The 11,473-nt window shown below is 38.4% G+C and overlaps 1 protein-coding gene across 1 annotated transcript; it reads right to left on the minus strand.

Moving 5' to 3' along the window:
• Positions 1-7,764: 7,764 nt before the first annotated feature.
• Positions 7,765-9,047, minus strand: LOC115949582. Its single transcript, XM_031066865.1, has 3 exons — positions 8,894-9,047; positions 8,733-8,778; positions 7,765-8,140 (listed from the first exon to the last, which is right to left on the minus strand). Exons 1-3 carry the CDS (start codon positions 9,020-9,022, stop codon positions 8,097-8,099), a joined length of 219 nt encoding a protein of 72 aa, XP_030922725.1. The 5' UTR covers positions 9,023-9,047; the 3' UTR covers positions 7,765-8,096.
• Positions 9,048-11,473: the final 2,426 nt, after the last annotated feature.

The following is an 11,473-nucleotide window of genomic DNA, read 5'->3' on the forward strand; positions in this document are numbered from 1 at the left end:
TCGATTATTAAAGGCAAAATGCAAAATTGACCCTCTAACTTTTAATTTTTTTCATTTCAGTCCTCTAACTTTCAATTGTTGTAAATTTGGTATTCCGTTAAACTTCAGTTATGTTTTGGCGTTAACTAACCCAAAACTACGCCATTTTGGCTTTTTTTTTTTAAAATTTTTTTAAATTTTTTTAATAAATTTCGAAATTTAAAGAAAATTAAAAAAAGAAGAAGAAGAAGAAAACATTTATGTGATGAAAACCCAGTTCGAAACTGCAACCAATATCGGTAAAACCTCAGTGGAGTTGAAGTTGAGGACATGGGTTTTCTTTTGCGGGGACCACGCGCTAAGGTTGAGGTTGACGTCGGCGCGGCGGAGCACAGCGCGAAAGCTAACGGTGGCAGTGAAGACTATGAGGAGGAGAGTGCTGAATAGAGGGCAGACGGAGCATTTTTGTGGGTGTGGTAGTTTCATGGGTTTTGCTAAAGACGGGATGTTGAAAGATTGAATCTTGGGTCAAGGTCAGATCCATTGTCTTCTTTAGTTTTAGGAGTGTTCTTGGACATTGGAAGAGATGGGATGTTGAAAGACTGAATCTTGGCATGAAATGGTGGAAAGAAAGCTGAAACTTTTTTGTGAGAGATTGATGAGTAGCTAGTTTCCTGAAAGTGGTAGTGGGAGCTTTGTTGTTGTTGTGTATTGGGTTTACAATGTGGAGGATTTGGTTTGAGTTTGAGAAGTGTGTAGGAAATTTACCAGCGAGTGATTTGGGAGTGGCTCATTTTTTTTATTTATTTAATATCAGTTTTTTTTTTAATTTTCTTTAAATTTCAAAATTTATTAAAAAAAAAAAAAAAAGAGCCAAAACGACGTAGTTTTGGCTCGATTAACATCAAGACATCACTGGAGTTTAACGGCGTACTAAATTGACAACAATTAAAAGTTAGAGGACTGAAATGACAAAACTGAAAGTTAGAGAACTGAAATGAAAAAGATTGAAAGATAGAGGGTCAGTTTTGCATTTTTGCCATTATTAAATAAGTTAAACACAAACATAATAATATGTTTGTGAACAAGCTTAGAGTGTGGGATTTGATTCTAGTACATATAATATTTTGTGTGTTATATATATACACATGTATAAAAATGAACTTATTTAACTTAAGATTTTAAATTTATAAATAAGTTTATAAGATATTGAATTATTATTTGTAATTTATAAATAATATAAATAGTCCATTTCATAGTAAAAATTAATTTATAATTTTTAACATTGCAACGCTTGTGAATCTAATTTTCATAAATTCATAAACAAAAATCATTCTATCAGATTGAACTAAATATAATTTCATTAATAATTATTAATGTGGGGCCCAAATGATTTATGGGCCGGGCCCGTCTACCTGGGAAAAATTCGAAGGCCCAAGCCGAGGAGGGCTATGGCCCAAGCCCGACAAAATAGCCTGTGGATATCGCCGAGGACGGCTCAGTCCTCGGCAGACCCAAAGTTCCCCTCCCTGAAGGAAGGGTAAAAACGGTATAGGACCGAAATCAGGACGAAAGATCTAAAATATCCAGGGAAAGCTGCTCTCACTGCCATTCTATGCTCTGAACCTGACAGAGCCGCAGTCTTTGGCTTTTACAACCACCCTCAACGACTTTCAATATGGGCTGATGGGACAAGTATCAATTTTGGAAAGGTTGACCCTATACGTGGACGACGGACAATGAACGCAGGCGAATATAAAAAGGAAAAAGAAGTAACCTAAAAGGGGGTTGGGAAAAATGGCCAGAAACCAGAGCTTCCCAGCTCACCTCCAGGAGAAAGACTCCAGAGGTGTAGGAAAACTTAAACTTGTACGGACACTGCGAAAAACCCACCTCCTATCGATCAAGGCCTAGCCCTCCAAACCCACGCTCTACAAATGATATTGTTGGGGGCCTTTTCACGTGCGAACCCGACACTGTTACGGTCCGCCATGAATCGCGTCCCTACAATTGGCGCCGTCTGTGGGAAGGGCTTGTGTGTTGGTATAGGAAGTGGGTTGATAGAGTTTCTTCGTTATATCTAACCGTTGGTTATAGGGTTCTAGTATAAAGGTCTATTAGGAACTACGTTTCTTGATTAGGGGCTTGGTTGAGGAGCTAACTCCCTTAAAGCCAAGGTCCCCCGTAAAGAGCAAACTAGGCACTTGATAACGTTAACCGTATGGATAAACTCTAGGGGCTTGGCTGAGGAGCTAACTCCCCTAAAGCCAAGATCCTGCACAAAGGGAAAACTAGGTTTTGGACAGAACCAAGGCATTGCATGGTCCTCGGACCCAAGCCTCAGGGGAAACCAACTACCTGGATGTAATGAAAACTAGGTTTTGGACAGAACCAAGGCATTGCATGGTCCTCGGACCCAAGCCTCAGGGGAAACCAACTACCTGGATGTAATGAAAACTAGGTTTTGGACAGAACCAAGGCATTGCATGGTCCTCGGACCCAAGCCTCAGGGGAAACCAACTACCTGGATGTAATGAAAACTAGGTTTTGGACAGAACTAAGGCATTGCATGGTCCTCTGACCCAAGCCTCAGGGGAAACCAACTACCTGGATGTAATGAAAACTAGGTTTTGGACAGAACCAAGGCATTGCATGGTCCTCGGACCCAAGCCTCAGGGGATGGGGAACCCACTATTTTAAAAAAAAACTATGGCACATAAACCTCAAAATTCATCTGAAGAGAGCTCCGCGTTAACAGATGGGTTAATACCTTGATTACGTGGGTTCTTCGGTCTACCCTCTGATCCCCCAATATCAAAGGGGTTGATGCGATACGGCGCAACAAATTATCCAAAAGCGCAACCAAAGCCCCTCGCTACTCGGCTACCCTCTTGGACGAATTACCTAGAGTTTATCGTACTCGGACATCGCTCTAGCACGCATCGCGCAGCACTTAGCCGTTATCCCGGTTAGTTCCATGAGTTTAATTTATTGATGATTAATCTTGTTACGCTTGATAATATTTGTAAGTCTAAACTAGTAGGAATCTGTGTTAAGGCGTTTCTCTGCCTAGAATATCATTAAGGGCAAGCTCATATTTAATATTCATGCATAAAGTAGTGGTTACGGAGAAGAAAGATATGTATAGAGAAATAGACCCATATTTTATTAAGACAAAAGAACAGTACAGTGTACAATGGAAAGTTGAAACAAAACCTACATCGAAGCTAACTACGTGAGTAACGAAGAATACAAGAGAGTGAAGATAAAGCCGATGAGGCAGTTCAGAGGAGAGGTTGGCTTCTGCCTCGAGACCTTATTCCTCCTCCATGCTTTTGCACGCCCGTAACTCAGGCAGCAAAAGAACCTGACCTCAGGCTAACACCATCTACAGAAAAGGTGCAGGGAGCCGGAAGTTGGGAAGCCCCCGCAAAAATCTGCCTACCAAAAAGTAGACAGTGCTGATGGCGGAAATTCCTTTTTCTGACATACCAAAAATCTGGCATGACCAGAATCTGCTTCGAGTTTTGATTAAAAGAAGGAGGAATACCATCTTCCTCCCCTCAAGATGGAGGACTGGCTTAAATCTGTGCCATCCTTGTCCATACCATATCACCTTGAGGATTCGGTGCCTCTGAAGCGTACGGAGACCTTTCGTCCCTATCCAAACCTCAAACATCTTGCTTTGGGGCAGTGGCACTAGAAAGAGGGATCGCGGATATGGAAGAAATATAGTTCTGAAGGGAACGGGAGAGTTCATGTGCAAGTGAAGTGATCCCCTATCCCATTTATACCCAGAAGTAAACCGGTGACATTTAATTCGCGCAGCGTCCCAAGGAACGCTACAGACAAAACGTCTCTGGCTCGATTTCCAACGTCGTCTGCAACCCTGAGGCTAAAGGAGTCTCGAGAAGGTGCACCTCGAACACTGGGACGCCAAAAGGTACCGCGTGATCAAAGGTTATGGAGACACCTCTTAATTTGTGGGCCCAGTAAATTCGCGGCCCAGGCCCGTTTAACATAGGGGCCCAGGGACAGAACCAAGGCCTTGCATGGTCCTCGGACTCAAGCCTATGGGGAAACCAAGTACAAAAAATTATAAAAATTACAAGTTTTGGACAGAACCAAGGCCTTGTATGGTCCTCGGACTCAAGCCTATGGGGAAACCAAGTACAAAGAATTATAAAAATTACAAGTTTTGGACAGAACCAAGGCCTTGTATGGTCCTCGGACTCAAGCCTATGGGGAAACCAAGTACAAAGAATTATAAAAATTACAAGTTTTGGACAGAACCAAGGCCTTGTATGGTCCTCGGATCCCAGCCAATGGGGAAACCAAATACTTGGATAAGACAAGGTTTGAATCTCGTAAGATGGGTTACTTGGTAAGAATGTCAAGTCACCTCATCCACGGCTTGAACACCATAAAAGGTTAAGGCCAGTTAAGGTGTAAGGAAGGGAGTGGAACGGCCCAGCACTTAGTCATATTAGAAGGCCGCTCATTTGGTGGGTGATATATCTTCAAATGGTTGTTCCATACATGACATCAAGCCTTCGTTTTTCTCCTCGGCTAGCATGGGGTAAGTATGACTCTTCACTGATCGGCCTTATTATGCCAAGCATTTCTATTAAAGTTATGGTAACATCTTTTTATTATCAAATCTTTTGGTTTTAGTCGTCATTGATTTAGATGCTATATTATTGTGCCGAGCAGCGTTTGTAGATCCAAAAAAAAAAAAAGGCATAGAGACAAAACATGCGAAATAAAATAACAACGATTTTTATTAATACGAAAAACTATTACAATGTACAAAGAGGGGCTCGAACGAGCCTATGCAAAATGTGAACTGCCTAAGCGACGGTTACATCCGTAGTATAGATAAGTAAACTCCCAGGCATCTTTTAAACTCGTCTTCAAAGTCTCTCCAATCTTTGCCTCAATACCGCTCATATTATGATAAGAACCTTCTTTGGGAGGAAATGGCGGAGAAGGAAATAGTAAGGAAGAAATCAATGAAGAAGATGGAGGAGATGAATGAAGAAGATGGAGGACATGAGTAAAGAAGGAGGAGAAGAAGAGAGAAGAGATGAAAGGAAAAAAAAAGGAGCAAAAGAGGGAGAAGTGAAAGCACCAGGGTGGAACTGGTGCTGGGAAGACTAAGAAAAGGAGACGGAGAATAGCCCCAGTGAAGGAAGAGGGGAAGAAGTAGAGACACTTAGTCCCTACCTCGATCCTGACTCCCAACACACTGGAGCCATACTAGGTATGCTCATAGGAGAGCGGTTGGTACTGATGATGGGTGTTCTCGACTCAGTCACGCCGAAAGTTTGACGTGACGAGTCCCTGCTTCGGATTTTGACTAAAAGGAGGGTGAGGTTGATTTTGAGTCTTCGCCACCCCTGTCCCGATTGAGCCATAATGAGTTTTATTGGAACATGGCGTTTATGAAAGGGTTTTGGCTCTCGCATCGCTCGTCGTTATGGTAAAGTGTATCACAATTTAGTGCGTAAACCCTTCGGTAAAATGAACCCTGGGGGAGGCCAAATATTTCAAATCTCAGAAAGATGAGAAGGAATTATTTACAAAAACAATAACCTCCGCCCTTCCTTCTTATACTGAGGGGGGAGCGGGAGACATTTAATAGGTTCAGATATCCAAAGGAATCTGCCAACACGAACATGCCGGTTCCGTTTCTCCACCCCATCAAAACAAACCGCCGAATTAAAGCAGTCTCGTAAATAGTGGTCATTAAAAGCACGTTTTAGGATGCCCAAACGATACGAGCGCGTCAAGCGCGAAATCAAAAGGCTGCCTCATAGACCGGCGCGTTTCTTGGACAGATGAGGAGCCGCCAGCATTATTAAAAGGCCAAATTAATTGGGCCGTAGGAAGAGGTTTGGCATCGCCAAAACCCCCCTTTCCAACCAAGAGGTTGGATAGCCGGGTTTTGATGGGCTATTGTGGGGCCCAAATGATTTATGGGCCGGGCCCGTCTACCTGGGAAAAATCCGAAGGCCCAAGCCGAGGAGGGCTATGGCCCAAGCCCGACAAAATAGCCTGTGGATATCGCCGAGGACGGCTCAGTCCTCGGCAGACCCAAAGTTCCCCTCCCTGAAGGAAGGGTAAAAACGGTATAGGACCGAAATCAGGACGAAAGATCTAAAATATCCAGGGAAAGCTGCTCTCACTGCCATTCTATGCTCTGAACCTGACAGAGTCGCAGTCTTTGACTTTTACAACCACCCTCAACGACTTTGAATATGGGCTGATGGGACAAGTATCAATTTTGGAAAGGTTGACCCTATACGTGGACGACGAACAATGAACGCAGGCGAATATAAAAAGGAAAAAGAAGTAACCTAAAAGGGGGTTGGGAAAAATGGCCAGAAACCAGAGCTTCCCAGCCCACCTCCAGGAGAAAGACTCCAGAGGTGTAGGAAAACTTAAACTTGTACGGACACCGCGAAAAACCCACCTCCTATCGATCAAGGCCTAGCCCTCCAAACCCACGCTCTACAAATGATATTGTTGGGGGCCTTTTCACGTGCGAACCCGACATTGTTACGGTCCGCCACGAATCGCGTCCCTACAATTAACATATATTTGTGAAGGGTAAAAAATATGAACCGATCTTGAAATTCTAATACTTGGCTCATTTGGGCATCTATCAGATTTCACATCCTCACTTGACTCAACTTCACCTTACAATAAGCTATTGACATCTTTCCCGTTACCCCCCATCTCTCCCCCCTCTTTTCTCTCCTAAATAAATGAATTGTGAAAACTATATTTGTCCCATGTAAAAGACATGAGGAGCTCCTATTCAAGTCAAGAGAACAAGGTTAGAAGCAGAAAATAACCTGCCTAGTTCTGAGTTTGATCAGGTGAATTCATGCAATGGTTTGCTTTATTTTTCCGGGGCTGAAAGAAGTGGCCCCTTTCTTGTGCAAGCCAAGTTTGGGTGGATGTACCACTCCGCCAGCCAATAGGAGTGGCTCTGTTCCTTGGACTCTCGGCTATGGTTCATGACCAACAAGTACAAGGTGCTGCAAACCTCATATTCAATGATTAAATTGCTCACTGGTAGTGGCAACATAAAGGCGGAAATATACACCATCTATACAGGAGCACAAAGGGCAACATCTCTTCCTTTATTTAGTGAAAATGGAATTAAAACAAGACCATATTCTCCTAATGATACCCTCAAACCTATCACTCCTTTGGAGGAAGCGACAGATGTGACCTTTTCTCTTAAAAAAACCATTGACAAACCCATTTTGTACCTATGATACTCAAACCTACTATTCCTTTTGCGGATTCTACCTTCATCAGTTCTTCCTCTAAAAAATTATTTTATTCATCAACTAGCTTTATTGTCATCTTCCTGATCATATTAGATTCAAGTACACACTCAGTGAAGTAGATTGAAATCAGACATACTAATTGTAAAGATCCCTATTGCATTTCACATGTAATTTAAAGCAGCCCTTGGCTATAAAGTACGAACACCACGATGCAAAACAATCAATTTGTACGAAGGCCATTCATGAAATCATTAGTACTTACCAATTGCAAGAGAAATTAGGATATTGTCATGAAAAGTAAAAAACTGGCGAACAGATAAGCAAAACTTTATCTTCCTTCATTTGCGTGAGCTATATTTCCTGACAATAACTTTATAACATTATTTCTTGGAAAAGATCAAGTGCCAAGTGATAAAATCTCACAACAACTAAATGAAAACATATTTAAATTAAGCATGAGTACAATGAAGAAGCCAAGAGCTCAGTAAAATGTTCGAATATATCAATTTATCAAAACAAAAAAGAAAGTTCGAATATATCAAAGTTGCATTTCAAAAGTTCATTCATTCCCCCTTTAAATTGCCTTAAACTAAACTACAATCTAGCAACCGGTCAATAATTTGGAGACAAGTGTTTAGAACAATCCATCATCAGATGAATTTGTTGAAGAATCATCAACAAAAACTTAAAAATCACAGAACACGACAGATGGTTCTGTTCAATCAACCAAAGAAACCAAAACTTCAAATATATGGTCAGGGTGCTAATCCGCAGAGTCCAGCTCTTTTATGCAAAAATTCTCAGTTCCCTTTGTCATTTTTTCCTTCTTTCATTGCATGCCTTCAAAGCTTGAACTTCTGTCAAATATTTTAACAACTTAGAAATACAAAAGTACTTCAATAAGAAAGCAAGCACAGTGAATGGAAAAAACCAATAGAATGCATCAATACAAAATCAAGAAATTTCCCAGATTTTCAAATGGGAATTCATACCAAATTACCAATACCCCAAAAAAGGCCAAAATACATGGTTAGTCTCTAAACGTTAGCGGCTTTCGCGTAAGGGCAATTTTAGTCCCTAAAGTTTAAAATGATTGCTTTTAGTCCCTAACAAACTTAAAGCCACCGATTTTAGTCCTAAAAAATTAAAAGTGATCGTTTTTACTCCGTATGAAATGACATGTCAGTTTTTAATTTGGACAAATCGTCTAACAGACTAAAAGTGATCACCTTTAAACTTATATCTTCAGAACCAATAGTGTATAAGCAAAAAATAAAACTAAAGAAATTCAACATTAAATTTTCGCTCTTTCTGCAATGAACTCAAAAGAGAGAATAAAATCCAAATTCTTCATAATTCTCATAACCCTAATATACTTGTAAACAGGAAATTAAACCCACCAAAAAAAAAGTAAGTGAGAGTGAGAATAGAGACTTAAAAAACGCATACCCATCTGGCAAGACTTCCAATTTCTATTACTTTTAATAAGACAATCCTGCAAATCATGGATAAAAAAAAAAGGGTTCTTCAAATCAATCGCAGTAGCCCTAAAGTAAATAGTGTTCAGGGTTTAGGGTTTAAGATGAAACTTCAAAAATGAAGAAAATTACCTGCAAGGACAAGTAGAGAGAAGAACATTCATTGAGCTGTTTCACGTTCTCATCATCATCATCTGCGTCACTCTGATGAAGACTTGCCTTCTGGGACTGTGGCTCTGATTGTGGTACCTTCTGCTCCATGTTTTTTTTGTATTTTTTTTTTTTTTTTTTTGCACTTTGGCTTTGTGATTGTTGTGTTTTTTTTCTTTTTCTTTTGGTCGGATGTGGACCGCGTGGTACAATGTGGGACCCTTGTTTTTTTTTTTTTTTTAATTTTTAGTACTAATTATTAATTATTACTTAAACCATTGCCAATTGAATTTATTAATTAATTAATTTTCAAAAGTGATAATAAAGAAAAGAAGAGTCAAGAGAGTACTAAGGAGATGACCTTTTCGTATGATGTTTATTCAAAGGAACCAAATTTGTGCGGCAACCAACTAGGGGAGGTGGTTAATTAGGGTAGGTGGTTAAATATTTTGTTTAATTAAAAAAAAAATTGAGTGAAAACGATAAGAAAAATAAGAATATAAAAATTTAACATTAGCATCGTTCAACGATGGCCTGATAGATATTATATATGATTAGGCCTTGAACCAATAGGAAATAGGTCTAAGATTTGAGTTTTTCTTATTTATAATAATAAGCGCATTGGTGTTTATCTCTTTTCGTGCTGCTTTAGATGTGTAGGAGTTGTTACCATCACCTCCTAAACTTTTTTTATTACCCGAAAAAGAAGAAGATAGATATTATATGTGGCCATCGATTAAGGATTCATATTTAACCTATGTGTCCATAGTTAGAATTAAAGAGAAAATATTGATTTAGAAGAAATACCAATGTCTGAATTGGATATTAATTATTAGTTTCTTAGCCACATTATTGGTTTGACGAAGATCGTTGCAAAGTTTGATTCTTTAAACACATAATCTAATTGCAAGTTTGAGCTTTAAATCTCATCAATTTATAAGCACAACAAACTTTCTTATACTTTTATTTCATTTCCTACATTAAAAAAAAATTTTAAAAAAAGTGAATTACAATTTTATATGCAAATCCAATTGAGAATTTGTGTCTCCTTTTACAATTGATAAGTTGAATGAATAGCCCTACTAGTAAGACAACTTTTGTCACATCTTTTTTGTATCATTTTTAAAGATGATTAATTGTAAATGACTGATAATAAAATGATGTTAATAATAGATTTATGTAAAAGTGATTATTAATTATTATAATTTTTTTTTTAATTTTAGAATTTGATAATTTGGAGATGAGAGATTTAAATTTTAGATATCTTCTTCTAAAAAAAAAAAAAATCTTAGATATATTCGTTAAGAGGTGCTAATTAATCTATAAAGCTCTTGGCCATTATTCATAACTTACCATCTCAAGAAATTGTTTCAATAATATGTGATTGAATAATTGAACCAATGGAAGATCAAAGGAGAAAGAAATTATTCCTTCTATCTTGGAGAAGAAGTGTGCTCTTCACTAAATTCCACTTGCCAATGCTATTTAGCCTATTTTCTAATGGGTGGTACCACTTGATTTCCCATCAATCTTTTTGCTAGCAAAGAGTAAGCATCTCACCCTTTCCTTTTTTCCTATAGACAACACCAATCGCTTAATCATACAAAGCAACGAGTCATTGTATTGACTTAATTTTATTTTAATGTGAAGAGGAGCATATAAAATATGTTTGACACCATAATAAGAGGGTGACAGATTAATAAATTTCTTTAGATGATGCATAAAAAGGTCTATTTTGTTGACAAGGAAACGAAGGGTTTTAGGGGAGAATAGAAATGGGAGATGGTGCCTTGTTGCGTGTTCATATGCAATTTGTTTTTTTAGACTTTTATGGCAATGACATTTTCTGACAATAATTTCCATAAAAAACCACAAAGGACATGAAATGAAAACTCACTGAAGTATTTTACCAAAAAAAAGAAAACTCACTGAAGTCATTGTAATGTAATATCATGTCCACACGTATATATATGCACTCACATCCATACATTTGTGCATAAAACAGAAAATGGTCCTTTTCTTTTCTTTTTCTTTTTTGTTTTGTTTTGCACAATGTTATAAGAGTCTCTGTCTTAACCCTTAGATTAGGATTCTTAAATTGTTCTTCCATTACAAACAATGCAAATGCCATTAGATCTATAAACCATTGGGAAAAAGAAAAAGAAAAATCCTTGGCCATGTTGGTTTGTTCTAAATAACAAATTTATAATGAGGCTGGAGTCATTTGTTAGCCTTTTTTTTTTTTTTTTTGGTTGTTGTTTTGAAGATTCATGGTGTTGGAGATGATAATTAGATGAATTCCAATTTCCTAAAAAAGATCGGTTCACAACTTATTCTCACACTTACCAAATGCACACACATGCACAAAATACACACTTGGATTAAAGGAAGATTGTCAAATTGTTTTGCACTGGTTTGTTATGTGACATTCACATTACTAATCCATTCATTAACACTACGAAATAGAATCCAAGAGAGAGTAGGTGCCTAAATTTTCATAAACTATTAAATTCCCTTTCATAGACATCTGATAAAATTGTATCAGTATATTTACAAATTGAA

Source organism: Quercus lobata, chromosome 6 (assembly GCF_001633185.2).
Source record: "Quercus lobata isolate SW786 chromosome 6, ValleyOak3.0 Primary Assembly, whole genome shotgun sequence".
NCBI lineage: Eukaryota > Viridiplantae > Streptophyta > Magnoliopsida > Fagales > Fagaceae > Quercus > Quercus lobata.

Bases quoted from the DNA above. Each gene is read 5' to 3' on its own strand.
- LOC115949582 (XM_031066865.1), bottom strand. From the start codon at position 9,022: ATGGAGCAGAAGGTACCACAATCAGAGCCACAGTCCCAGAAGGCAAGT. The intron at 8,779-8,893 runs GTAATTTTCTTC...CATGATTTGCAG, and splicing joins CTCTCTACTTGTCCTTGCAG to GATTGTCTTATTAAAAGTAA. The intron at 8,141-8,732 runs GTATGCGTTTTT...AATATTTGACAG, and splicing joins TTGGAAGTCTTGCCAGATGG to AAGTTCAAGCTTTGAAGGCA.